Source organism: Scyliorhinus torazame, chromosome 13, assembly GCF_047496885.1.
Source record: "Scyliorhinus torazame isolate Kashiwa2021f chromosome 13, sScyTor2.1, whole genome shotgun sequence".
NCBI classification, from domain to species: domain Eukaryota; kingdom Metazoa; phylum Chordata; class Chondrichthyes; order Carcharhiniformes; family Scyliorhinidae; genus Scyliorhinus; species Scyliorhinus torazame.
In genome coordinates, this window is record NC_092719.1 from 199,933,784 (window position 1) to 199,960,074 (window position 26,291).

Consider the following 26,291-nt stretch of genomic DNA (forward strand, 5'->3'; position numbering starts at 1 on the left):
TTGCAGACTCGATGGGCCGAATGGCCTCCTTCTGCACTGTAAATTCTATGATTGTATGATATCAATGCAGGTATTTTACCTGGTTCATTTTCCTTTGCTCTTAGGATGTGCACAATGCTAGGAAGGATGTGTTATTACATCTCGCCACTGGCACTTGATGACTACTAGTTTGATAGACCACTTCAATGGACAATCAAAACACAAGCAGATAGCTTAAACCAGGGACCAATGTGACGGACTCTCTTCACCGAAGGACATGGTGAACCAATTGACACTTTTCGTTTTGCCACTTGTCACAATGTCAGTGTCACCGCACATTGTAACAGTTTTGGTCAGGGATTGTACTTACTTATTCAGCTCCTCCAGCAGCTTTTTGGTAGCTTTGCCTGTCTTATCAGTTACCTCCATGATCAGGGTGATGTCATAACGCAACAGAACCTAAATGAATGTATCAATTACACCAATATTTTCATTTAGCACAGCCTAACACATTGAAACAAATCTTTAGATCTATTCAATTACCCAAAATTGTTTGACCGAAAGGGACATCCCCGGAGAGGGAAATTTAATGACACTTGGTGCTTCTGCTGAAACATTCCAAATCTAAAACTCCTTTCATTCCTAACCTGTAATCAATCAACCTCTATCTCTCCAACAAAACAGAAAATACTGAACAATTACAGCAGGTCTGACAGCATCTGTAGCAAGAGAAGGGAGCTAACGTTTTAAGTCTGGATGATACTCTTTCTCAAAGCTTTGTCAAAGTTTTCTAGGGTGGTAAAAGGAGGAGTCGGGCCGATTAGGGACCTAAAAAGACATTTACACATGGAGGTTAGGGGCATGGCTGAAGTATAAACTGAATACTTTACATCCATCTTTACATCTTTACCAAGGAGGTAGATGCTGGGACATGGTGACAGATGAGGGAATTCTGCCCCTAGAAAGGATCAAAATTGATAAGGAGGAAGTGTTGAAGATACTGTCAGTGTTCTCATGTGAGAATATCTTTAAGAAATGGGTGTTTATAAATGGGTGTGTATATAAGTATCTGTAGTGAAAGTACCTTTAAGAAATGGGTGTTTATTACTGCAGTGATGTCAGAGAGTGGGTGGAGCTGGGCTGTCTGTCAGCTTTTTACTTTCATTTTAGGCTGTTGCTGCAGGGTGTGTTTTAGTTCCGTTTTCAGTGTTGGAGCTGAAGCCAGACAGAGCGGGTGTACTGTTAATCTCTCTGCCATGAAAAGACTATCTCTTGATCATTTGGTGAATTCAGAATTATAAATGTTCTCAGTAGTGAATGTAAACCTAATGTCCTTCTGTTAAAAGGTATTTCTTCTGTCTTCTGGATGTTGTTTGGGAAGTTATTAAGGATTACTTATTGTTGTATTCTTTGGGGGTTGTATTTGAATTGATGGTTGCTAAGATGTTCACTGTATGTTAAAAAGGTTAACTTTGAGTTCATAGAATAAACATTGTTTTGCTTTTCAAAAATACTTTTCCATTTTTGCTGTGGCACACCTGTAGAGTGGGCCGTGTGCTCCCCATACCACAATCTAGTAAAAGTTGTGGGCCAGGTGAACTCCATGATACACTTTGGGGATCTCTAAACCCTGACCCATAACAGTGTTGAATAGACTGAAAGTTGACTGGGCACCGGGACCAGATGAGATGCATCCAAGGATATTGAAGTAAGTGAGAATGGAAATTGCAGTGGCGCTGACCATAATCTTCCAGTCTTCTCGAAATAACCCAGCAATTACAAGTCAGTCAGTTTAACATCAATGGTTCGAAAGCTTCCAGGAACAATTATTTTGGACAGAATTAGAAGTCAGATGGATAATTGTGGGTTTATGAGTAAGAACTGTCATGGATTTTTTTGAGGACATAACAGAAAGGGTTGAGGAGGGTATTGCTGTTGATGTGGCGTACATAGACTACATTTGATACAGTGCTACACAGCGGACTTGTGAGAAAAGTTATAGCTCATGGAATAAAAGGGATAGCAGTAACGTGGATACAAAATTCACTGAATACTAGGAAGCAGAGAGTGACGGTCAGTGGATATTTTTGGGCTGGAGAAAGGCTTGTAGTGGTGTTCCCCAGGGGTTGGTTTTGGCACCCTTGCTTTTCCTGATATATATCAATGATCTCCACCTTGGTGTGCAAAGCATAATTTCAAAGTCTGCGGATGACCAAAAATTTGGAAGTATTGAAAATGTGAAGAGGACGGTGTAGAACTTCAAAAGGACATAAATAAATTGGTGGAGTGGACAGATAGGTGACAAATGAGGCTCAATGCGGAGAAGTGTGAGATGCATTTTGATAGGAAGAACATGGAGAGACAATATAAAATAAGGGGTCAAATTCTTAAGGAGGTTCAGGAGCAGAGGGACTTGGGTATATATGTGCATAGATCATTGAAGGTGGCAGGAGAGGTGGAGAGCAGTTAATAAAGCATAAGCTATACTGGGCTTTATTAATAAGCGCATGGAGTACAAGAGCAAAGAGGTTATGCTGCATTTATACAATCATACATACAATACATACAATGTACAGTGCAGAAGGAGGCCATTCAGTCCATTGAGTCTGCATCGGCCCTTGGCAAGATCACCCTACCGAAGCCCACACCTCCACCCTATCTCCATAACCCTATCTATTTAACCTTTTTGGACACTAAGGGGCAATTTAGCATAGCCAATCCACCTAACCTGCCCATCTTTGGACTGTGGGATAAACCGGAGCATCTGGAGGAAACCCACGCAGACACAGGGAGAACATGCAGACTCCGCAAAGACAGTGATCCAAGCCGGGAATCGAACCTGGGACCCTGGAGCTGTGAAGCAACAGTGCTAACCATTGTGCTACTGTGCCGCCCAAGACACTATTTCGTCCTCAGCTGGAGTATTGTGTTCAGTTTGCGGCACCACACTGTAGGAAGGATGCAAACGCAGTGGAGAGAGTGCAGAAGAGGTTTGCAAGGATGAAGAAGGCTAAGAGAAGATTTGATAGAGATGTTCAAAATCATGAGGGGGCTGGACAGAGTAGACAGGGAGAAACTCTTCCCGCTTGTAAAACAATCAAGATCAAGAGGGCACAGATGTAAAGGGATTTGCAAAAGCGACAAATATGATGTAAGAAAATTCCTTTTCACACAACGAGTGGTTCGGATCCGGAATACATTGCCTGGCGGTATGGTGGAGGCAGGTTCAATTGAGGCATTCAAAAGGGCATTGGATGATTACTTGAATAGGAATAATGTGCAGGGGTACAAGGAAAAGGCTGGGGAATGGCACTAAATCATGATGCCTGTTTGGAGAGCCGGTGCAGACAAGATGGGCCAAATGGCCTCTTTCTGTGCCATAACAAATCTGTGAATCCTGGCAACAGCCACTGCCTCTCCAGTGGTGATTCTGAGCAATGAAGAGCTGGTGGCTTCTGATTTGCCAGCGGTTCTCTGAGGATGATAACAGTCCCTCGACTCCTTGATCCTGGGGAAGTCCAGCCACTGCCCAGTTAAGTCTGCCTCAGCGGACCTTTCTGAAGAGAGGTGACATGGGTGTCCCCCGCCTCTCTAGCTGGCAGGCAAGACCCTCATTGTATCCATTAATACTGCCCGCATGTCATGAGGGAAGCAAATCGATTCTCAAAGAGGACTGAATTTCTCTGGAACAAAACACCAATAATCCGACAATTTATTAGAATCTCTTCGCAGCAACATTTTGAATTACTTTTATACAATTAACATTCCTTTTAGTTGTCAGTTGGCCCTGGTGGGTTAGTTGTGCATGAACAGGTGTGTTATTTTTCCACAGAATACATGTTGGAGCCTGAATATCAAGATATAGTGATATTCTGCTCAATGAATAATCTGTGCTGTGTTTCTTTTCAAAAGATTCGTTTTTTGGGGTTGGTCATGGTCTTTGTGAAGCATGTAAGGGAGGTGTTTTGAGTTGTTATCTGATCTGCGTTGTTCGATGGCTTGAAATCTTGAGTGGAGATTAATGCACGATTCATACCATTAAAATTACTCACATTGACAATTGCTGAGACAACTTCAGGTTTGGAGATTTTACTTATCCCAAGCCGCTGAATGTTAAATGCAGCAATCTTCATCTTCACTCACAAGTCTTTGATTCAGGACTCTAGTACAGGGGGGAAAAAACACACACATAAGCCATATTTACACATGAAACTCTTGTTGGCACAAAATGAATTATTCAAGTAAATATCACTGTCTCGTTCTACAGGGAACTTAATTTTCACTTTATAATTAAAACTTGCCTTTTGTGAGGCCTAAGAATAATGGTCATCATAATGCAAAGCAACCTTATTCATTATTCTTCATTTCGCTATTAAATAGAGGTCACATACATGTCACTGGTACTTTTCCATGGAAAGGGAACACCTACCTAATTTTGGGTGGGTAATGTGCATTATTTAAGCTTCCCTGGTGCAATAAGACCATAGTGTGTAGGAGAAGAGTCGGCCATTCAGCCCATCAAGTTTGCTCTGTCATTCAATGAGATCATGGTGATCTGGGGCGGGATTCTCCGACCCCCCGCCGGGTCGGAGAATCGCCGGGGGCTGGCGTGAATCCCGCCCCCGCCCGTTGCCGAATTCTCCGGCACCAGATATTCGGCGGGGGCGGGAATCGCGCCGTGCCGGTTGGCGGGACCCCCCCCCCCCCGGCGATTCTCCGGCCCGGATGGGCCGAAGTCCCGCTGCTGGAATGCCTGTCCTGCCGGCGTGGATTAAACCACCTCTCTTACCGGCAGGACAAGGCGGCACGGGCAGGCTCCGGGGTCCTGGGGGGGGGGATGCGGGTCGATCTGGCCCCGGGGGCTGCCCCCACGGTGGCCTGGCCCGCGATCGGGGCCCACCGATCCGCGGGTGGGCCTGTGCCGTGGGGGCACTCTTTTCCTTCCGCCTTCGCCACGGTCTCCACCATGGCGGAGGCGGAAGTGACCCCCTCCACTGCGCATGCGTGGGGATGCCGTGAGCGGGTGCTGACGCTCCCGCGCATGCGCCGCACGGCAAAGTCAGTTTTGCGCCAGCTGGCGGGGCACCAAAGGCCTTTCCCACCAGCTGGCGGGGCGGAAATCAGTCCGGCGCAGGCCTAGCCCCTCAAGGTTAGGGCTCGGCCGCTCAAGATGCGGAAGATTCCGCACCTTTGGGGCGGTGCGATGCCGGACTGATTTGCGCCGTTTTTGGCGCCGGTCGGCGGACATCGCGCCGATTGCGGAGAATTCCGCACCTGGGGCGTCATTCTCCGACCCCCCAGCGGGTCGGAGAATGGCCGTTGGCCGCCGTGAATCCCGCCCCCGCCGGTTGCCGAAGTCTCCGAAGGGTGAAAAGTCGGCGGGGCGTTAATGGCGCCGCTGACGTCAGACAATGGCACGGGTCTGCGCAAGGCAGCCGATTTTCGGCCTGCCGATATTCTCCCTTCCGGATGGACCGAAGTCCCGTCGACGTGAACGGTCATCACGTCGACGTAAATCGAACCTCCTTTTCATCGGCGTGAACCTGTGCTCCAGGTTCACGCCGACCAGCGTGAAGGTGAGTGACGGCCTGGGGGTTGGCCGCTGGGCAGGCGATGGCGTGGCCGCAGTCTGAATGTGTGAGGAGAGGTGTGTCTCGGGTTGTGTGTGTGTGTGTGTGTGCGGCCGGGGGGGTGGGGGGATAGAGTGGGATGGGCTCCGGGGGAGTGCTGGGAGGGGGGTCCGTGCCGGGGAGGGGGATGGGGGGTCCGTGCCGGGGAGGGGGATGGGGGGTCCGTGCCGGGGAGGGGGATGGGGGGTGGGTCCGTGCTGGGGAGGGGGATGGGGGTCCGTGCCGGGGAGGGGGATGGGGGGGGGTCCGTGCCGGGGAGGAGGTTGGGGTCCGTGCCGGGGAGGTGGATGGGGGGGTCCGTGCCGGGGAGGTTGATGGGGTGTCCATGCCGGGGAGGGGGATGGGGGGGGTCTGTGCCGGGGAGGGGGGGTCCGTGCCGGGGAGGAGGATGGGGGGGGGGGTTGTCCGTGCCGGGGAGGAGGTTGGGGTCCGTGCCGGGGAGGAGGATGGGGGGGGGGTCCGTGCCGGGGAGGAGGTTGGGGTCCGTGCCGGGGAGGAGGATGGGGGGGGGGTCCGTGCCGGGGAGGGGGATGGGGGGGGGGGTCCGTGCCGGGGAGGGGCATGGGGGGTCCGTGCCGGGGAGGGGGATGGGGGGTCCGTGCCGGGGAGGGGGGGGGTCCGTGCCGGGGAGGAGGTTGGGGTCCGTGCTGGGGAGGGGGATGGGGGGTCCGTGCCGGGGAGGGGGATGGGGGGGGAGGTCCGTGCTGGGGAGGGGGGTGCGAGGGCAAGTGAGTTGGTCCACCTGGCCAGGTGCCAGCCTCCAACAGTTGGACCCATGCGGTCCATGCCACCTGGCTGGGGGGAGGAGGGGATATGGGCAATGATGACATGTCGTCGTTCCCCCCCCCCCCCCACCAGGCCGTCATGTTTTCCGATCATCCAGCGATGTTGGCCGCCGTGGCGGCAGCCGCTAATGTCCATGTTGCCCTGGATGAGGAGGAGGAGGAGGAGGAGCGTGCCAGAGAGGCGGCGCAGGCTGCCGCAGAGGGGCAGGCGGCAGCCGCCCAGGCTGGAGGGACACCTGACCGACAGGACGAGGAGGGGGAGGAGGACGTCGCGGCCCCATGGCAACGGAGGCACCCGAGGGCGCCCCGTGTGTACCAGGACCTCACGGACCGGAATTGCAGGAGGAGACTCCGAATGAGGCGGGAAAACCGTGGCACACATCTGCCACCTGCTGGCACACCTGTCACCGCGTGGCACTGGCGGGGGACACCCTCTCCCCGTGTCCGTCAAGGTTACGATGGCCCTGAACTTTTATGCAACGTGGTCATTCCAGGCACCGAGTGGGGACCTGTCCGGCATATCGCAGGACATCGGTGCATCGGTGCATCCGGCGCAGTGACAGATGCCCTATATGCCATGGCGCACCACTACATCCGCTTCCCTGTGGCCGGGCCAGCCAAGATGCCCGGGCTGTGGGCTTCTCTGCCGTGGCCGGGTTTCCCATGGTCCAGGGCGCGATTGATGGGATGCACGTCGCCGTGCGGCCACCTGCAGATAACAGGGCCGTGTTCACCAATAGGAAGGGGACCTATTCGATGAACGTACAGGTGGTCTGCGACCACCGCATGATGATCCTGCAAGTCTGCGCCGTTACCCAGGCAGTGTACACGACTCATACGTGTTGTCGCGGTCATCCATCCCCAGCATGTACGAGGGACGCCATCCCCGGCTGAGGGGCTGGTTGCTGGGGCGACAGGGGCTACCCTTGCGATCGTGGCTGATGACGCCTATACGGAGGCCACGCAATGAGGCGGAGAACCGCTACAATGAGGCCCATGTAGCGACAAGGGGAGTGATAGAGAGGTGCTTTGGCGTGCTGAAGATGCGTTTTCAGGTGCCTGGACCTCTCTGGGGGCGCCCTCCAGTATCGGTCAGATAGGGTCGGCCGCATCATTGTGGTGTGCTGCGTCCTGCACAACATAGCCCAGCAGAGGGGCGATGTGCCGCAGGCAGAGGAGGGCGGAGTGGAGGAGCAGCAGGAAGAGGCGCAGTCTCCCCAGATGAGGGGGATGGGGGCAATGGTCGGCAGACGGGGTAGACACAGGCGGGTGGCTGTCCACCGTTACCGGCTGGCCCAGCGGGCACGGGACAGACTGATAGCCGCCCGCTTCACTGGACTAGATGGGGCGTGGGAATCGGGTAGTATGGCAACAGACGACCACCCACACCCCACCCTCCACCCACCCAGCACCCTCACCCCCCTCCCCCAACCCCACCCACCCCACCCGCATGCACACCACCCCCCCCCCATTGCCGATCCCACCTGCGGCACAACGGGCCGGGCTCACACAGTTTGAGGGTGGACGCGTGTCTATTGCAGGCCATGGAGGATGATGACAAACCCGCCCTGCGGTGAGCTCCTGGCTCCACATCGTTGGACTATGTCTGACCCATGGCCACAGTACCACCATCCACCCAGACCATCCCTCCATGCGGCTGTGACACTGCAGCGCACGGTCCCGTCCTCTGCCCGGGGGGATGTTGATGGCGGCCCAGGGGGAAGGGGGCAGACTTACCTGGGGCTGAGGTAAGACCACCCCTCACACACACACTTGCGCTCAACGTACATGACACCCCCGCACGCTTTGGACAGAGCACAAAGGCAGCTTTCTGTAGGTGTAACATTGACTTTAATAACCAAACGAGTTCATGCACGTGCCTTAGCCCCTAAAACTCATCTGTGCCCTGCACCCGTGCCAACTTACTCAGTGTCTAATTGTTTGGCCTTACGGGCCCTTTGACTACGTCTACGTGGTTCCCCAGACGGTACAGCAGAACTGGAGGTGGACTCCTGTGATTCCTGCCCTCTGACACTGGATCCCTTTGGCGGCCGTTTCCTGGGGCGTCCTGGCCTAGATGGGCCAGGCTGCGGCCCGGGCGACTGGGATGGGCGAGCTGCCAGCCAGTCCTGCCCGTTGCCACCCCGATGCACCTGGGATGGAAGGGGGGAGTCCGCGGGTGTCGCGGTGTTCCGGGACCTCCCCTACAGGGGGAGCCGGGACGGACAACACCACCTCCTCCTCCCTCGGGGTGCCCGATGGCCCCCAGGCCTCTACATGGGTGGGGGATGCGAACGGACTGGCCATCCGACGCCACCCCGACATCTGGCGCTGCCAGTCCTGGAGGCCCGTGCTGGTATCGACAGGGGTCTGCAGGTTTGCAGCCATGGAGCCCAGGGGTTGGAAAACCCTGTCTGTGACAGTGCGACGCCGGCTCGCACATGCCACTGGCGCCGATGCCCTCAACGATGGCCTGCTGAGACTGGGCCATGGCCTGCAGAGACTGGGCCATGGCCTGCAGAGACTGGGCTATGGTGTTGAGCGCCTCTGCCATCTGGCGCTGGCACTGGCTCATGGCCTCCTGTGAGAGGGTAGCCGTGTCCTGGGCCACAGACGTCGCCTGCACGGAAAGCCCCAGGCCTCGCAAACCGTTCCCATGTCTGACACCGTCGTACCCATTGCCTCCACCGCGGACGCCACCCGTGCGGTGTCGGCCTGGTGGCATGCATGACCGGCACCACTTCCAGCTCCTGGACGCGGGTGGACTCCTCACTTGCGACTGCAGCCCGCCGCAAGCCGGCCGTCACCCTCTTCGCTCGTCTCCGGGTCGGTGGTTGCATCGGATCTATGTGTGGGTGTGGAAACTCCAGGAACCCGGGATCCATCTGGGCGGCAGATGTTCGCTTGGGCTGGGCTGCCCTCCGACCACCCGGCCCCTCTGCTGCTCCTACCCTCCACCTGCTTGTACTGGGACGGCTGTGTTGTGCGCACCAGTGAGTGTACCAGACGGCCTCATCACTAAAGTGCCCAACCGAGGTGAGTGTTTCTGCAATGGTGGAGGGTGTTGGTGGCAGCAGTGGCGTTGTGTCGTGCTCTTCGTCCACTCTGAGTCCATGGCACTTTGGGGTGGGGGTTCGTCTCCACCCATCCACTCTGAGTCACTGTCCGGTATTTCGTCTTCCTGGGTAGTGCTTGTCCCGGGTAGGGGTGTCCTGGGCAGTGCTGTCCCGGGTAGTGGTGTCCTGGGTAGTGGTGTCCCGGGTAGTGGTGTCCTGGGTAGTGGTGTCCTGGGTAGGGTGTCCTGGGGCAGTGCTGTCCCGGGTAGTGGTGTCCTGGGTAGTGGTGTCCTGGGTAGTGGTGTCCCTGGCTCGGATGTGACGGGGGCCTGTGGCTGCCCCCCTCGTCGCCTGGGTGGTCGCTCCCGCACGTGACGGGGGTGTCGTCTCCCCTGTTGCTCCAGGTCTCTCCGTCTCCCGTGGTGTGCGAGGGGGCATCCTGCGGGCGTCGCATGCTGGAGGGTCCGGGTCTCTCCGTCTCCCGTGGCCTCCGAGGGGCATCCTGCGGGCGTCGCATGCTGGAGGTCCGGGGTCTCTCTGTCTCCCCGTGGCCTCCGAGGGGCATCCTGCGGGCGTCGCATGCTGGAGGTCCGGGTCTCTCTGTCTCCCGTGGCCTCCGAGGGGCATCCTGCGGGCGTCGCATGCTGGAGGGTCCGGGTCTCTCTGTCTCCCGTGGCCTCCGAGGGGCATCCTGCGGGCGTCACATGCTGGAGGGTCCGGGTCTCTCCGTCTCCCGTGGCCTCCGAGGGGCAATCCTGCGGGCGTCGCATGCTGGAGGGTCCGGGTCTCTCTGTCTCCCGTGGCCTCCGAGGGGCATCCTGCGGGCGGTCTGCATCTGCGGGGATGGGTGCCTGGACGTTTGGTCCTGTGATACACGATGCATGGTTAGACACGCAGGCAGTGATCAGGTGAAATGGGGGAGGGGGGATATGGGGGAGGGGGGATATGGGGGAGGGGGGATATGGGGGAGGGGGGATATGGGGAGGGGGGATATGGGTGAGGGGGGATATGGGGGAGGGGGGATATGGGGGGATGGGGGATATGGGGGGAGGGGGGATCTGGGGGTGGGGGGATATGGGGGAGGGGGGGATATGGGGGGAGGGGGCTTATGGGGAGAGGGGATATGGGGAGGGGTTATGGGGGAGGGGGGATATGGGGAGGGGGATGTGGGGGAGGGGGGATATGGGGGAGGGGGGAGGGGGGATATGGATGGAGAGGGGGGATATGGAGGGATCTGGGGGAGGGGGGGATATGGGGAGGGCGGATGATGGGGGAGGGGGATATGGGGAGGTCGGGGATATGGGGGAGGGGGATATGGGGAGGGGGGCTCATGGGGGGAGGGGAGGGGGATATGGGGGAGGGGGGATATTGGGAGGGGGGCCTATGGTGGGGGATATGGGGAGGCTCACCCTGCCTGCTCTGACGAGGTCGTTCACCTTATGTGGCACTGGGTGCCTGTCGGTGGTGTCAGGGCCGCAGCGGTGACGGCCTCTGCCACCTCCCTCCACAGACGCCGGCTGTGGCGTGGGGCAAACTCTGCGGCCGTGCCCGGGATACAGGGCGTCCCTCCTCTGCTCCACTGCGTCCAGGAGCGCCTCCACATCCTGTGACTCGAACCTCGGGCTGAGCGGCGGCCAGCCATCCAGTCGGGTGTTGCGGTCGGGTGTTCCGGTCGGGTGGGGGGGAGCAGCGCGGCCTTATGAGCCGTCACGCCGTGCGGCGCGTATGACGCTGCACGGCGTGGACCACGTGCGCAAGCGCGGATCCCGTTACATTGCTGCTAGCCAATTTCGGGCCGGAGACTTTTGACCCATTTTTCCGGCGTGACGCAAGTCGGATTTGCGCCGTTTTTTGCGCCGATCGGCGGACTTTGCGCCGATAACGGAGAATTTCGCCCCTGATATGATAATCCTCAACTCTACTTACCCATCGTATCTTGATAATATCTATTATCCTTGATACCTTTAATGATTAAAAATTTGTCTCTCTCAGCCTTAAACATACTTAACGACCCAGTCGCGACATTTCTCTGTGGTAAAGAATTCTACAGATTCACTACCCTCTAAGAGAAGAAATTCCTTCTCATCTCTGTCATAAATGGCCGACCCATTATTCTGAGATTATACGTTCTGGTCCTATACTCTCCCACAAGGGGAAACAATCTCTCAGCATGTACTCTATCAAACCTTCTTAGAATCCTATATGTCTCAATAGGGTCACCTCTCATCCTCTAAACTCCAATGAGGGGAGCGATCGACTTCAGCCATGTTGCTCTATGCGTCCCATACCATCAGGGAGTCCCCCTTCATCAACAGGAAGGGGTTCCACTCCCTCAATGTGCTGCTGGTGTGTGACCACCAGAAGAGATTCATGCACGTGTCTGCACGCTTTGTAGGGAGTGTGCATTACAGCTTCATCTTTGGGAAATTGCAAATGCCTGGAGTTTTTGAGGGTCATCCGAGGTTGCAAGGATGGCTTGTTGGGGATTATCCACTGTGGTCTTGGCTGATGATGCCAGTACAGAGGCCTTAGGCCGAAGTAGAGGCCGACACAAGGCTCACAGTGTCACACAGTGATAGAGCGGTGCATCGGCCTCCTCACAATGTGCTTCTTCTGCTTTCACAGACCTAGTGGGGCCCTACAGTTCGGTGCCCAGAAGGTCTCCCGACTTGCTGTGCCCTACGCAACCTGGCTCAACAGAGGATCGACGACCCCCCCCCCCCCCCCCCCCCCCCCCACACACACACACAGACGATTGTGATTCCTCCATAACCAAGGGAGGAGGGCCGCATGAATCCTTATCAGGAGTCTTGTGCCTGCTGATCGGTCAATGCAGGAGGCTGATGATGACTTGCAATGAGGAAAGTTCTGTGAAGCTCCTCAGCTATGGCTTATGTCTGACTCCTGTCTGCCGCCAGCTCGCTGCCTCCCCGGCTCATGTGCAAGTCATGTTCGGCCCTAGAACCCTTTGTCCCTTAGCATTCTAGGGGGATGGGGCGAAGGTCTAGGGGTCACTAATTAATCCTTTCAGGGATTATGTAACTTTTACTCTGAGTGGGCCTAACCATTTGATTGACATTGAGGACCTGTGAGAAGAGCTATGTCCAGACAGGGAGAAGCTCTATCCTGCAGTGGCTCCTCCTCCCTCTGTGTGCTTGCGGGCCCCTGGGTTACTCTATGGGATGGAGGGGCAGTTGGAGTGAGATCCAGAAGCCTCAGCATCATCTGACCAGTCCTGGGGGCTCGCCATTGTCCACACCATGTGTTGAACCCCTCAGCTATGGTCTTCATGGACTTGACCACACTTCCGTGTTCTCCAGCCATGGATCTGATGTCTTGTCCCAGACTTTCCGCTGCAGATGCCACCCTTGCATCCTAGGTGCTATGCAACTCTGGCAACAGAAGACTTTGGGACTCCTCCATTCGGCCTTGCAGTCACAGGAGTGTCACTGACAACCCCTCCTGGTATTCTCAGCCAATCCCTGGGACATTTTGACCTCCACCTGATGTGTTTCAGAAGCAGTGTGGTGCTCACCAGATAGTGACCCAGAAGCCTGCCTGATACATTCTCCCACCGGGGGGTGTATCTCTGCGATGGTGGGTGATGCATGTGATAGCTGTGACGCTTCACCTGTTTCCTCCTCCGAGGTGCTGTGGAGGGCGGGTGCTGGAATACTGCTGTAGATAGACCAGGCTCTTTGATTGATGTTGCAGCAAGGCAAGGGACATGGTTTTAGTACATGGCCTGGTCATGGGTTTGGATTACACAGAACTCATATTGGGTGAAGGTGCAGTGGCTGCTCCCTTTTCTCCCGCAGGCCAACCTCACTCTCAGTGCAGACCGGCTCCTACTCCTCTCCTGCGAGCTCCATGGCTCTCTCCTCATACGGAGTCAGGATCCACAGCTCGGCTATCCCACCGCGCACTTTCTCTCTCTTTCGGCGGTTGTGGGCGATCTTCTCCTGCAGGGACACAAATGGGGATAATGTCAGCTAGATGCCTGGCGGGTCAAAGATCGATGAAAATTGGCATGTGTGGGCACTGCGCTTAAGCAGGGAGGGGTTGTGATGAAGAGTGCCCGGGGAGTTTGAGGATATTGCTGGGAGGATGTGGCCTGGGGACCTGCGAGGCTGTGGCATGTGGGTTCCAAGTGACATTCCGAGAGGTGATGGAAGGGTGGAGAGCCAAGAGGAGACCAGGAGCACTTATCCTTCCTGATCGTGGTAGGTCATTCATCTTTTTCCTACATTGCACACCCGACCTCTTGGTCAGGCTGCTGGCCCTGAGCAATACTGTCACCGCCTCACTGGTGGGATTCGGCACCTTGCTGCAGGGTCTCCTGGCAGCTTGACATATATTGTGGCCCGCCTTTCCTCCATGGCATCCAGCAAATGGCCTGAGACCCCCCCGTAAATCTAGGAGGTGGTTTCCTAGCTGCTAGCCTCCCGTCTTGAATCAGACGCCACTTAAATGCAGCACTCCCTTCATTGAAGGGACCCCGTGGTGGGTGAATCAGACAGTGCTTGGCGTTTACCACGTGGGGAAATTTGTTTTTCCGAAGTGCCTGTAGATTGTGATCCAGATCGTGCCGCTGGGGCTGGCGGGAATTGCTGCGATTTTCCCAACAATCTTCTCGTTGAAAATGTAATTTTGGGGGAAAGTTGCCCCCGAGGAGTGAAGCAGAGATGGGGATTCAGATTGTGGTACTGCAGGAGACTCAGCCCTTACACTTGTCCAACAGTAAGAGAATCATGATGTGGGGATGCCGGCGTTGGACTGGGGTGAGCAAAGTAAGAAGTCTTACAATACCAGGTTAAAGTCCAACAGGTTTGTTTCAAATCACTAGCTTTCGGAGCACTGCTCCTTCTAAGGTGAATCCTAGCACAGGGAAGCAACGAGTAAGCATCAGGTGGGAAAGTGGAGTTGAAGATTATCATATCAGATCAGATATGTTCTCATTGAGTGGTGGAGCAGACTCGATGGGCCAAATGGCCGACTTCTGCTCCTACATCTTATGGTCTTATTGTTTAAGGCCTGTATGGACCTAAACGGGGTCTGTAGAAAGGACGGGCAAACTTATCATAGCACCATGGTACAAGGGGCTATTCAAGTTCGGAGAGTAAAAAAGGAATGTAGTCGTTGTTGGGGATTGTATGGTTAGGGGGATAGATACTCTTCTCTGCAACCAGGACCGACAGTCCAAAAGGTTATGTTGCCTTCCCTGTGCTAGGATTAAGGACATCTCCCCGGCACTGGAGGGGAGGGGGTGGGTCAGGAAGAATCCAGTTGTTGTGGTCCATGGAGGGTACCAACAGCAAAGACAGTGCTAAGAAAGAGGTTCTACTAAGAGCATTAGTAGCTAGAGGCTAACCTTGAAAAGTGAAACCTCAGAGATAATAATCTCTTGATTACAACCTGAGCCATGAGCAAATTGGCGCAGGATTAGCAAAATCGGAGAGTTGACTGTGTAGCTCAAAAGTAAATGTGAGAGAGATGGGTTTGAATTCTTGAGGCAATGACACTAACACAGAGCTATTCTACTGGGATATACTTCACTGAAACTGTGCTGGGACGAAAGTCCAAGTGAATTTTAAAACTAGAGCTTTGGAGAGGACTCCAAATTAAATATGTGTAGGGGGGTGCTCAGAGGTGGGGATATTTAGAAAGTTAAAGAGAAAGGAGGAGGTTATAATGCAGGGTAGTGATCTGGGCATTGATAACCTGAGGGACAGAGCATACAAAGATAAAAGTGTACTAGCGAATAGGGTCAGAGTAGGAAAACATGGTAACGAAGTAGAATTAAACGTTGCTCCTCTGACTGCACGCAGCATTCCTAATGAACTGATAGCACAAATATAAATAAATGGTATGATGTTATGGCCAATGTAGAGTTGTGGTTCAAGATGACCACGATTGGTCACTGAATATTCAAGGTTATTTGACATTTTGAAAGGATAGGAAGCCCACAATGTTGCACCGAAGCAAAAGCCATCTAACCTACACTATGCCATTATCATCCATATGTTTATCCAATAAACTTTTAAATGCCCTCAATGTTGGCGAGTTCACTACTGTAGCAGGTAGGGCATTCCATGGCCTCACTACTCTTTGCGTAAAGAACCTACCTCTGACCTCTGTCCTATATCTATTACCCCTCAGTTTAAAGCTATGTCCCCTCGTGCCAGCCATTTCCATCCGCGGGAGAAGGCTCTCACTGTCCACCCTATCCAACCCCCTGATCATTTTGAATGCCTCTATTAAGTCTCCTCTTAACATTCTTCTCTCCAACGAAAACAACCTCAAGTCCATCAGCCTTTCCTCATAAGATTTTCCCTCCATACCAGGCAACATCCTGATAAATCTCCTCTGCACCCGCTCCAAAGCCTCCACGTCCTTCCTATAATGCGGTGACCAGAACTGTACGCAGTACTCCAAATGCAGCCGTACCAGAGTTCTGTACAGCTGCAACATGACCTCCTGACTCCGGAACTCAATCCCTCTACCAATAAAGGCCAACACTCCATAGGCCTTCTTCACAACCCTATCAACCTGGGTGGCAACTTTCAGGGATCTATGTACATGGACACCTAGATCCCTCTGCTCATCCACACTTTCAAGAACTTTTCCATTAGCCAAATATTCCGCATTCCTGTTATTCCTTCCAAAGTGAATCACCTCATACTTCTCTACATTAAACTCCATTTGCCACCTCTCAGCCCAGCTCTGCAGCTTATCTATATCCCTCTGTAACCTGCTACATCCTTCCACACTATTGACAACACCACCGACTTTAGTATCGTCTGCAAATTTACTCACCCACCCTTCTGCGCCTTCCTCTAGGTCATTGATAAAAATGACAAACAGCAACGGCCCCAGAACAGATCCTTGCGGTACTCCACTTGTAACTGAACTCCATTCTGAACATTTCCCATCAACCACCACCCTCTGTCTTCTTTCAGCTAGCCAATTTCTGATCCACATCTCTAAATCACCCTCAATCCCCAGCCTCCGTATTTTCTGCACTAGCCTACCGTGGGGAACCTTATCAAACGCTTTGCTGAAATCCATATACACCACATCAACTGCTCTACCCTCGTCTACCTGTTCAGTCACCTTCTCAAAGAACTCGATAAGGTTTGTGAGGCATGACCTACCCTTCACAAAGCCATGCTGACTATCCCTGATCATATTATTCCTATCTAGATGATTATAAATCTTGTCTCTTATAATCCACTCCAAGACTTTACCCACAACAGACGTGAGGCTCACCGGTCTATAGTTGCCGGGGTTGTCTCTTTTTGAACAAAGGGACCACATTTGCTAACCTCCAGTCCTCTGGCACTATTCCTGTAGCCAATGATGACATAACAATCAAAGCCAAAGGCCCAGCAATCTCTTCCCTGGCCTCCCAGAGAATCCTAGGATAAATCCTATCAGGTCCCGGGGACTTATCTATTTTCAGCCTGTCCAGCATTGCCAACACCTCTTCCCTACGTACCTCAATGCCATCTATTCTATTAGCCTGGGGCTCAGCATTCTCCTCCACAACATTATCTTTTTCCTGAGTGAATACTGATGAAAAATATTCATTTAGTATCTCGCCTATCTCTTCAGACTCCACACACAACTTCCCATCCCTGTCCTTGACTGGTCCTACTCTTTCCCTAGTCATTCGCTTATTCCTGACATACCTATAGAAAGCTTTTGGGTTTTCCTTGATCCTACCTGCCAAATACTTCTCATGTCCCCTCCTTGCTCGTCTTAGCTCTCTCTTTAGATCCTTCCTCGCTACCTTGTAACTATCCATCGCCCCAACTGAAACTTCACACCTCATCTTCACATAGGCCTCCATCTTCCTCTTAACAAGAGATTCCACTTCTTTGGTAAACCACGGTTCCCTCGCTCGACGCCTTCCTCCCTGCCTGACCGGTACATACTTATCAAGAACACGCAGTAGCTGATCCTTGAACAAGCTCCACTTATCCAGTGTGCCCAACACTTGCAGCCTACTTCTCCACCTTATCCCCCCCAAGTCACGTCTAATGGCATCATAATTGCCCTTCCCCCAGCTATAACTCTTGCCCTGCGGTGTATACTTATCCCTTTCCATCATTAACGTAAACGTCACCGAATTGTGGTCACTGTCCCCAAAGTGCTCTCCTACCTCCAAATCCAACACCTGGCCTGGTTCATTACCCAAAACCAAATCCAACGTGGCCTCGCCTCTTGTTGGCCTGTCAACATATTGTGTCAGGAAACCCTCCTGCACACACTGTACAAAAAACGACCCATCTAATGTACTCGAACTATATCTTTTCCAGTCAATATTTGGAAAGTTAAAGTCTCCCAAACTAACTACCCTGTTACTTTCGCTCTTATCCAGAATCATCTTCGCCATCCTTTCCTCTACATCCTTAGAACTATTTGGAGGCCTATAGAAGACTCCCAACAGTGTTACCTCTCCTTTCATGTTTCTAACCTCAGCCCATACTACCTCGGAAGATGAGTCCACATCTAGCATCCTCTCCGCCACCGTAATACTGCTCTTGACTAGCAGCGCCACACCTCCCCCTCTTTTGCCTCCTTCTCTGAGCTTACTAAAACACCTAAACCCCGGAACCTGCAACATCCATTCCTGTCCCTGCTCTATCCATGTCTCCGAAATGGCCACAACATCGAAGTCCCAGGTACCAACCCATGCTGCCAGTTCCCCTACCTTGTTTCGTATACTCCTGGCATTGAAGTAGACACACTTCAAACCACCTACCTGAACACTGGCCCCCTCCTGCGACGTCAAATCTGTGCTCCTGACCTCTATACTCTCATTCTCCCGTACCCTAAAACTACAATCCAGGTTCCCATGCCCCTGCTGCATTAGTTTAAACCCCCCCAAAGAGCACTAACAAATCTCCCCCCCATGATATTTGTGCCCCTCAGGTTCAGATGTAGACCATCCTGTCTGTAGAGGTCCCACCTTCCCCAGAAAATCCCCAGTTATCCAGAAATCTGAATCCCTCCCGCCTGCACCATCCCTGTAGCCACGTGTTTAATTGCTCTCTCTCCCTATTCCTCATCTCACTATCACGTGGCACGGGCAACAACCCAGAGATAACAACTCTGTTTGTTCTAGTTCTGAGCTTCCATCCTAGCTCCCTGAAAGCCTGCCTGACATCCTTGTCCCCTTTCCTACCTATGTCGTTAGTGCCAATGTGGACCACGACTTGGGGCTGCTCCCCCTCCCCTCTAAGGACCCGGAAAACACGATCCGAGACATCACGTACCCTTGCACCTGGGAGGCAACGTACCAAACGTGAGTCTCTCATGCTCCCACAAAATCTCCTATCTGTGCCCCTGACTATCGAGTCCCCAATTACTAATGCTCTGCTCCTCTCCCCCCTTCCCTTCTGAGCAACAGGGACAGACTCTGTGCCAGAGGCCTGTACCCCATGGCTTACCCCTGGTAAGTCCCCCCCCCCCACAAGTATCCAAAGCAGTATACTTGTTTCTTAGGGGAACGACCGCAGGGGATCCCTGCACTGACTGCTTTTTCCCAGTCCCTCTTACAGTTACCCATCTATCTCCAATCTTTGGTGTAACTAATTCCCTGAAGCTGCTATCTATGACCCCCTCTGCCTCCCGAATGATCCGAAGTTCTTCCAACTCCAGCTCCAGTTCCCTAACTCGGTCTTGGAGGAGCTGGAGATGGCAGCACTTCCTGCAGGTAAAATCAGCAGGGACACTAACGGCATCCCTCACCTCAAACATCCTGCAGGAGGAACATTGCACTCCCTTCCCTGCCATCCCTCTAACTTTCTACCAAGATCTGGCTAACAACTAAATTAAATTTTTTTTAAAAAAAATAATAATAATAATAAAATATGGTACATACCTCACACCAATGGGTTTTATTATTAGGTTAGAGGAGGAGGGCGGGTGGGAGACACTACACGTGTAGTGTCTCGGGTTTCCTCTCCACCAGAATTTATTGGTGACGGTCTTCCCAGAAGTCCGCGGGTCGAACTTCCTGTTCCCGCCTTAAACACTAAAAAATTTTTTTTTAAAACAGCAAAGAGGGACCGAAAACGGGACCAGGTAAGTGTTTTTAAAGGAGAGACTTACCTCCCAGAAATCACTTCCGCACTGCTCCCGCTGAAATTGACTAACCAGCTCCGCTCCCGCTGAAATCGACTGGCCTGCTCCTGCAAAGACAAGTGTTTTTAAAGGAGAGACTTACCTCCCAGAAATCACTTCTGCACTGCTCCCGCTGGAATTGACTAACCAGCTCCGCTCCCGCTGAAATCGACTGGCCTGCCCCTGCAAAGACAAGTGTTTTTAAAGGAGAAACTTACCTCCCAGCAATCACTTCCGCACTGCTCCCGCTGAAATTGACTAACCAGCTCCGCTCCCGCTGAAATCGACTGGCCTGCTCCTGCAAAGACAAGTGTTTTTAAAGGAGAGACTTACCTCCCAGAAATCACTTCCGCACTGCTCCCGCTGAAATTGACTAACCAGCTCCGCTCCCGCTGAAATCGACTGGCCTGCTCCTGCAAAGACAAGTGTTTTTAAAGGAGAAACTTACCTCCCAGCAATCACTTCCGCACTGCTCCCGCTGAAATTGACTAACCAGCTCCGCTCCCGCTGAAATCGACTGGCCTGCTCCTGCAAAGACAAGTGTTTTTAAAGGAGAGACTTACCTCCCAGAAATCACTTCCGCACTGCTCCCGCTGAAATTGACTAACCAGCTCCGCTCCCGCTGAAATCGACTGGCCTGCTCCTGCAAAGACAAGTGTTTTTAAAGGAGCGACTTACCTCCAGAAATCACTTCCGCACTGCTCCCGCTGGAATTGACTAACCTGCTCCGCTCCCGCTGAAATCAAATCATAGTTTGTATACAGGACAATTTCTTAGAACAATATTTTGAGGGAAAAAAACGAGGGAATGTTTAGCAAGACATGGGGCTGGATAATCCGTTTCAGTGACTTTGTCCCCACGCTGTCGTAAAATCTGGGGCTTTTGTGAAAAGGCCCCATATTCATAGCCCTGCAGGGGGCCAGCAGGGACCCGTCGTGAATCTAACAGCTTCAGCTGCAGATACACGCCCCCGCACTTCCGGGTCAGAGGCCGCGCATGCGCAGGGCGGTGGCCTCCAGCGGCCGTGCCGTGCTCCATGGCGAACTCAGATCACGGAGCTGGACCTCCTAAATAGTGCCCCGATCTGCCACGTGCCCGACCCAGATCGCCCATTCAAAATTAGCCCGGTCCCGTATGAGCCCCCCCCCCCGCCCTCCAATCGGCCCGCCACCGTCCATGGCAGCCGCGGACTGAGTCCGCAGCCGCCAGGCGAGTATCCCGAACGGCAGGACCATATTAGATCCATGCTGTAAGGACCTCAGCCGGTCGGGGGTGGAGAATAGCGGGGCGGGCCTCTGACAATGACAACAAGTTGTGGTGCGGGCCGTACTCTTTGAGTACGCCGCTTTTCGGGGGTCGGAGAATCGTGGAACCGGCGCCGGTCCCGATCCCATGCACGGAAATGGATTCTCCGCCCCGGTGCCGGATGCGATTTCGGTGTCGGGGTGAGGAGAATCCAGCCCGTGATTAACTAATGATCTCAAAGTAAAGGATTATTTCAGGCAGAGTGACCATAACATTACGATATTTCATATTTAGTTTCAGGGTGAAAAACTTGGATCTGCAACTATTGTTTTAAACTTAAATGAAGGAAACTACAACGGTATGAATAGTGTTGACTAAAGTATATTGGGAAAATAGGTTAAAAAGTAAGATTAGCTGGAGCAGATATTTTAAGGAGATATTTCATGACACTCAACAGAGATATTGAGAAGGATGAATCATCCGTGCCTAAATAAGGGAGTTAAAATGTTATCAAATTGAAAGAAAAGGTGCTCAATTCTGCCAAGATTCGTGGTAGACTGGAAGAGTGTAAAACAAATTAGAGACCAGCATAGGATAACTAAACAAAAAGGACAGAGAACTTATAATATGAAACTCACCTACCAAAAATACAAATACCAACAGTAAGAGTAATAGTAAGAAAATTGAACCCAGATCCCTGGTGCTGTGAGGCAGCAGGACATGAGTGAGACTGCAGCGAGAGTACTGGCAAGTTGATCATTTGTTAGAACTTAATTTCCTTGCTCCGAAGACGCGGAGTGTTTACTGAATTCTCCGTTCCTACATCATACATTAGATTCTATCCGGCCAACAACATTGAACATAGAATATAGAACATTACAGAGCAGTACAGGCCCTTTGGCCCTCGATGTTGCGCCAACCTGTGAAACCACTCTAAAGCCCATCTACACTATTCCCTTATCGTCCATATGTCTATCCAATGACCATTTGAATGCCCTTAGTGTTGGCGAGTCCGCTACTGTTGCAGGCAGGGCATTCCACACCCTTACTACTCTCTGAGTAAAGAACCTACCTCTGACATCTGTCCTATATCTATCTCCCCTCAATTTAAAGCTATGTCCTCTCGTGCTAGACATCACCATTCGAGGAAAAAGGCTCTCACTGTCCACCCTATCCAATCCTCTGATCATCTTGTATGCCTCAATTAAATCACCTCTTAACCTTCTTCTCTCTAACAAAAACAGCCTCAAGTCCCTCAGCCTTTCCTCATAAGATCTTCCCTCGATACCAGGCAACATTCTGGTAAATCTCGTCTGCACCCTTTCCAATGCTTCCTATAATGCGGTGACCAGAACTGTACGCAATACTCCAAATGCGGCCGCACCAGAGTTTTGTACAGCTGCAACATGACCTCATGGCTCCGAAACTCAATCCCTCTACCAATAAAAGCTAACACACTTCTTTTTAAAAAATATATATTTTATTAAATTTTTCAAACAAAATTTTTCCGTTTTTACAAATCAACATAAAAATAATACAATAACTAGTAAATAACATTATTTAAATAATATAATGAACTAACAAAATTACAAAAAATAGTGCTCCCCCCCCAAATATCGCTAACCCCCAGCCTGGCTTGACCCGGACCCCAAATATCGCTAACCCCCAGCCTGGCTTGACCGGACCTTCACCACCTTTGAAATCATCCTTGCCACGCCCCCACAGTACTCATCCAATGCCGGACACGACCAGAACATGTGTGTGTGGTTCGCCGGGCTTCCCAAGCACCTCCCGCACTTGTCCTCCATTCCGAAGAACCTGCTCAGTCTTGCTCCCGTCATATGTGCTCTGTGTAGAACCTTAAATTGAATCAGGCTAGACGAGGAATTTACCCTGCTTAGGGCATCAGCCCGCAGCCCCTCCTCAATCTCCTCTCCCAGCTCTTCTTCCCATTTTCCCTTCAGCTCCTCTATCATCGCCTCCCCCTCGTCTCTTATCTCCTGATATATTTCGGACACTTTGCCCTCCTCGACCCATACCCCGGAAATCACTCTATCCTGGATCCCCTGTGTCGGGAGCAGCGGAAATTCCCTCACCTGTTGCCTCGTAAACGCCCTCACTTGCATATATCTGAAGATATTCCCCGGGGGCAACTCATATTTTTCCTCCAGCGCTCCCAGACTTGCAAACATCCAGTCTATAAACAGGTCCCTCAGTTTCCTAATTCCTACCTGTTGCCAACTCTGGAACCCCCCCGTCCATCCTTCCTGGGACAAACCTGTGGTTATTCCTAATCGGGGACCACACCGAGGCACCCGTCACCCCCCGTGTCGCCTCCACTGCCCCCAGATCCTCAAGGTTGCCACCACCACTGGGTTTGTGGTATACCTTTTCGGGGAGAATGGCAGCGGCGCCGTCACCAGCGCCTTTAGGCTCGTTCCTTTACAGGACGCCATCTCCAGCCTCTTCCACGCCGCCCCCTCTCCCTCCCTCATCCACTTACAAACCATCGCCACATTGGCAGCCCAGTAGTAGTCGTTCAGGCTCGGCAGCGCCAGTCCCCCTCTATCCCTACTGCGCTGCAGGAACCCCCTCCTTACCCTCGGGGCCTTCCCTGCCCACACAAAGCTCATAATGCTCCTGTCTATTTTTTTGAAAAAGGCCTTTGTGATCAGAATGGGGAGACACTGAAACACGAAAAGAAACCTCGGGAGGACCATCATTTTTACCGCCTGCACTCTGCCCGCCAATGAGAGCGGCAACATATCCCACCTCTTGAAGTCCTCCTCCATCTGCTCCACCAGCCGCGTCAGATTAAGTCTGTGTAGAGTTCCCCAGTTCCTGGCTATCTGGATCCCCAGATATCGAAAGCTCCTTTCACTCTCCTTAACGGCAGAGCGTCTATTCCTCTTCCCTGGTCCACGGGGTGTATTACAAAAAGCTCGCTCTTCCCCATATTTAGCCTGTATCCCGAGAAATCTCCAAACTCCCTCAGTATCTGCATAACCTCTGGCATCCCCTCTCCAGGATCCGCAACATATAGCAGTAAGTCATCAGCGTAGAGTGACACTCGATGTTCCTCTCCCCCTCTAACCACTCCCCTCCATTTCTTAGAGTCCCTCAACGCTATGGCCAGTGGTTCAATTGCCAACGCGAACAGTAATGGGGACAGGGGACACCCCTGCCTTGTTCCCCTGTGTAGCCGAAAATACCCCGATCTTTGTCGGTTTGTGACTACACTTGCCACTGGGGCCCCATGTAGGAGTCTGACCCATCTAACAAACCCCTCCCCAAACCCAAACCTCCTCAGCACCTCCCACAAATAGTCCCACTCCACCCTATCGAATGCCTTCTCCGCATCCATCACCGCCACTATCTCTGCCTCCCCCTCCGCTGGGGGCGTCATCATCACCCCCAGCAGCCGTCGAACGTTAACGTTCAGTTGTCTCCCCTTTACAAACCCTGTCTGGTCTTCATGCACCACCCCCGGGACGCAATCCTCTATCCTTGTCGCCAGCACTTTTGCCAGCAGTTTGGCGTCTACATTTAGGAGTGAGATTGGCCTGTATGACCCGCATTGCAGCGGATCTTTATCCCGCTTCAGAATTAGTGATATTGTCGCCTCCGACATTGTCGGGGGTAGTACCCCCCTTCCCTGGCCTCGTTAAAGGTTCTCGCCAGCAGCAGGGCCAACAGGTCCACATATTTCCTGTAGAATTCCACTGGAAACCCATCTGGTCCCGGAGCCTTCCCTGCCTGCATGTTCCCCAGTCCCTTAGTCACCTCGTCCACCTCGATTGGCGCCCCCAGACCTGCCACCTCCTGCTCCTCCACCCTCGGGAACCTTAGTTGATCCAGAAAATATAGCATTCCCTCTTTTCCCCCCGGGGGTTGGGACTTATATAGCCTCTCATAAAAGGTCTTAAACACCTTGTTTACCTTCCCTGCTCTCTGCTCCATAGTTCCCGTTTCATCCCTAACTCCCCCAATCTCTCTCGCCGCTATCCTCTTACGAAGTTGATGGGCCAGCAGCCGGCTCGCCTTTTCCCCATACTCATATCTCATCCCCTGTGCCTTCCTCCACTGTGCCTCTGCCTTTCCTGTGGTCAGCAGGTCAAACTCCGTCTGAAGTCTTCGCCTTTCTCTATATAGTCCTTCGTCTGGGGCCTCCGCATATCTTTTATCCACCCTCAAAATCTCCCCCACTAATCTCTCCCTTTCTTTGCCCTCTTGTTTCTCCTTGTGGGCTCTAATGGCGATCAGCTCTCCTCTAACCACCGCCTTCAGCGCTTCCCATACTACCCCCACCTGAACCTCACCATCGTCATTGACCTCCAGGTATCTCTCAATACACCCCCGCACCCTTCCACAGACCCCCTCATCCGCCAATAGTCCCACATCCAGTCGCCAGAGTGGGCGCTGCTCCCTCTCCTCTCCTAGTTCAAGATCCATCCAATGCGGGGCGTGGTCTGAAACAGCTATGGCCGTGTACTCCGTTCCTGCCACCTTCGAGATCAGTGCCCTACTCATAACAAAGAAGTCTATTCGGGAATATACCTTGTGGACGTGGGAGAAAAAGGAAAACTCTTTGGCCAACGGCCTAGCAAACCTCCACGGATCCAGTCCCCCCATTTGTTCCATAAATCCCCTAAGCACCTTGGCCGCTGCCGGCCTTCTCCCGGTCCTGGATCTAGACCGGTCTAGCCCTGGAGTGTTGAAGTCCCCCCCCCCATTACCAAGCTTCCCACCTCCAGGTCCGGGATACGTCCCAGCATCCGCTTCATGAATCCCGCGTCATCCCAGTTCGGGGCATATACATTCACCAGCACGACCGCCTCTCCCTGCAATCTACCACTCACCATCACATATCTGCCCCTGTTATCCACCACTATATTCTTAGCCTCGAACGACACCCGTTTCCCCACCAGTATCACCACCCCCCTGTTTTTCGGGTCCAACCCTGAGTGGAATACCTGTCCCACCCATCCTTTTCTTAACCTAACCTGATCCGCCACCTTCAGGTGAGTCTCCTGGAGCATGACTACGTCCGCCTTCAGTCTCTTTAAGTGCGCGAACACCCAGGCCCTCTTAATCGGCCCATTTAGGCCTCTCACATTCCACGTGATCAGCCGGATTGGGGGCCGCTCGCCGCCCCCCCCCCCCCCCCCCAACCGACTAGCCATCCCCTTTTCTGGGCCAGCCCCCCGTCCAGGTCCCGCGCACCCACCTGTCCCCCAGGCGGCACCTTCTCGTCCCGACCACCTCTTCTCTTGCCAGCTCCCCCTTGCACTCAGCAGCAGCAACCCAGTTAGTCCCCCCCCCGCCGCTAGATCCCCCTCTAGCATGGTTACTCCCCCCATAATGCTTCCGAAAGTCAGCTAACTCTAGCTGACCCCGGCTTCCCCCATTCTTTCTTTGATCCCCCTGCGTGTGGGGCTCTCTTCCTTCCTGCGCCTATCTTCCCG

The 26,291-nt window shown here is 53.1% G+C and overlaps 1 protein-coding gene across 2 annotated transcripts in view; it reads right to left on the reverse strand.

Moving 5' to 3' along the window:
* Positions 1 to 26,291, reverse strand: part of dnase1l4.1 (deoxyribonuclease 1 like 4, tandem duplicate 1) — an 82,026-nt gene that overhangs the window by 41,462 nt on the left and 14,273 nt on the right. Inside the window, exons 1-3 of one of the 2 annotated variants that reach the window (XM_072472872.1) lie at positions 19,570 to 19,602; positions 4,032 to 4,141; positions 350 to 438 (exon numbers count right to left, since the gene is read on the reverse strand). In XM_072472872.1, the coding sequence (XP_072328973.1) occupies positions 350 to 438; positions 4,032 to 4,112 (170 nt within the window). In that variant the 5' untranslated portion in view covers positions 4,113 to 4,141; positions 19,570 to 19,602. Of the gene's footprint in view, positions 1 to 349; positions 439 to 4,031; positions 4,142 to 19,569; positions 19,603 to 26,291 lie in introns of those variants that run through there. The other variant, XM_072472871.1, reaches the window with a different exon arrangement.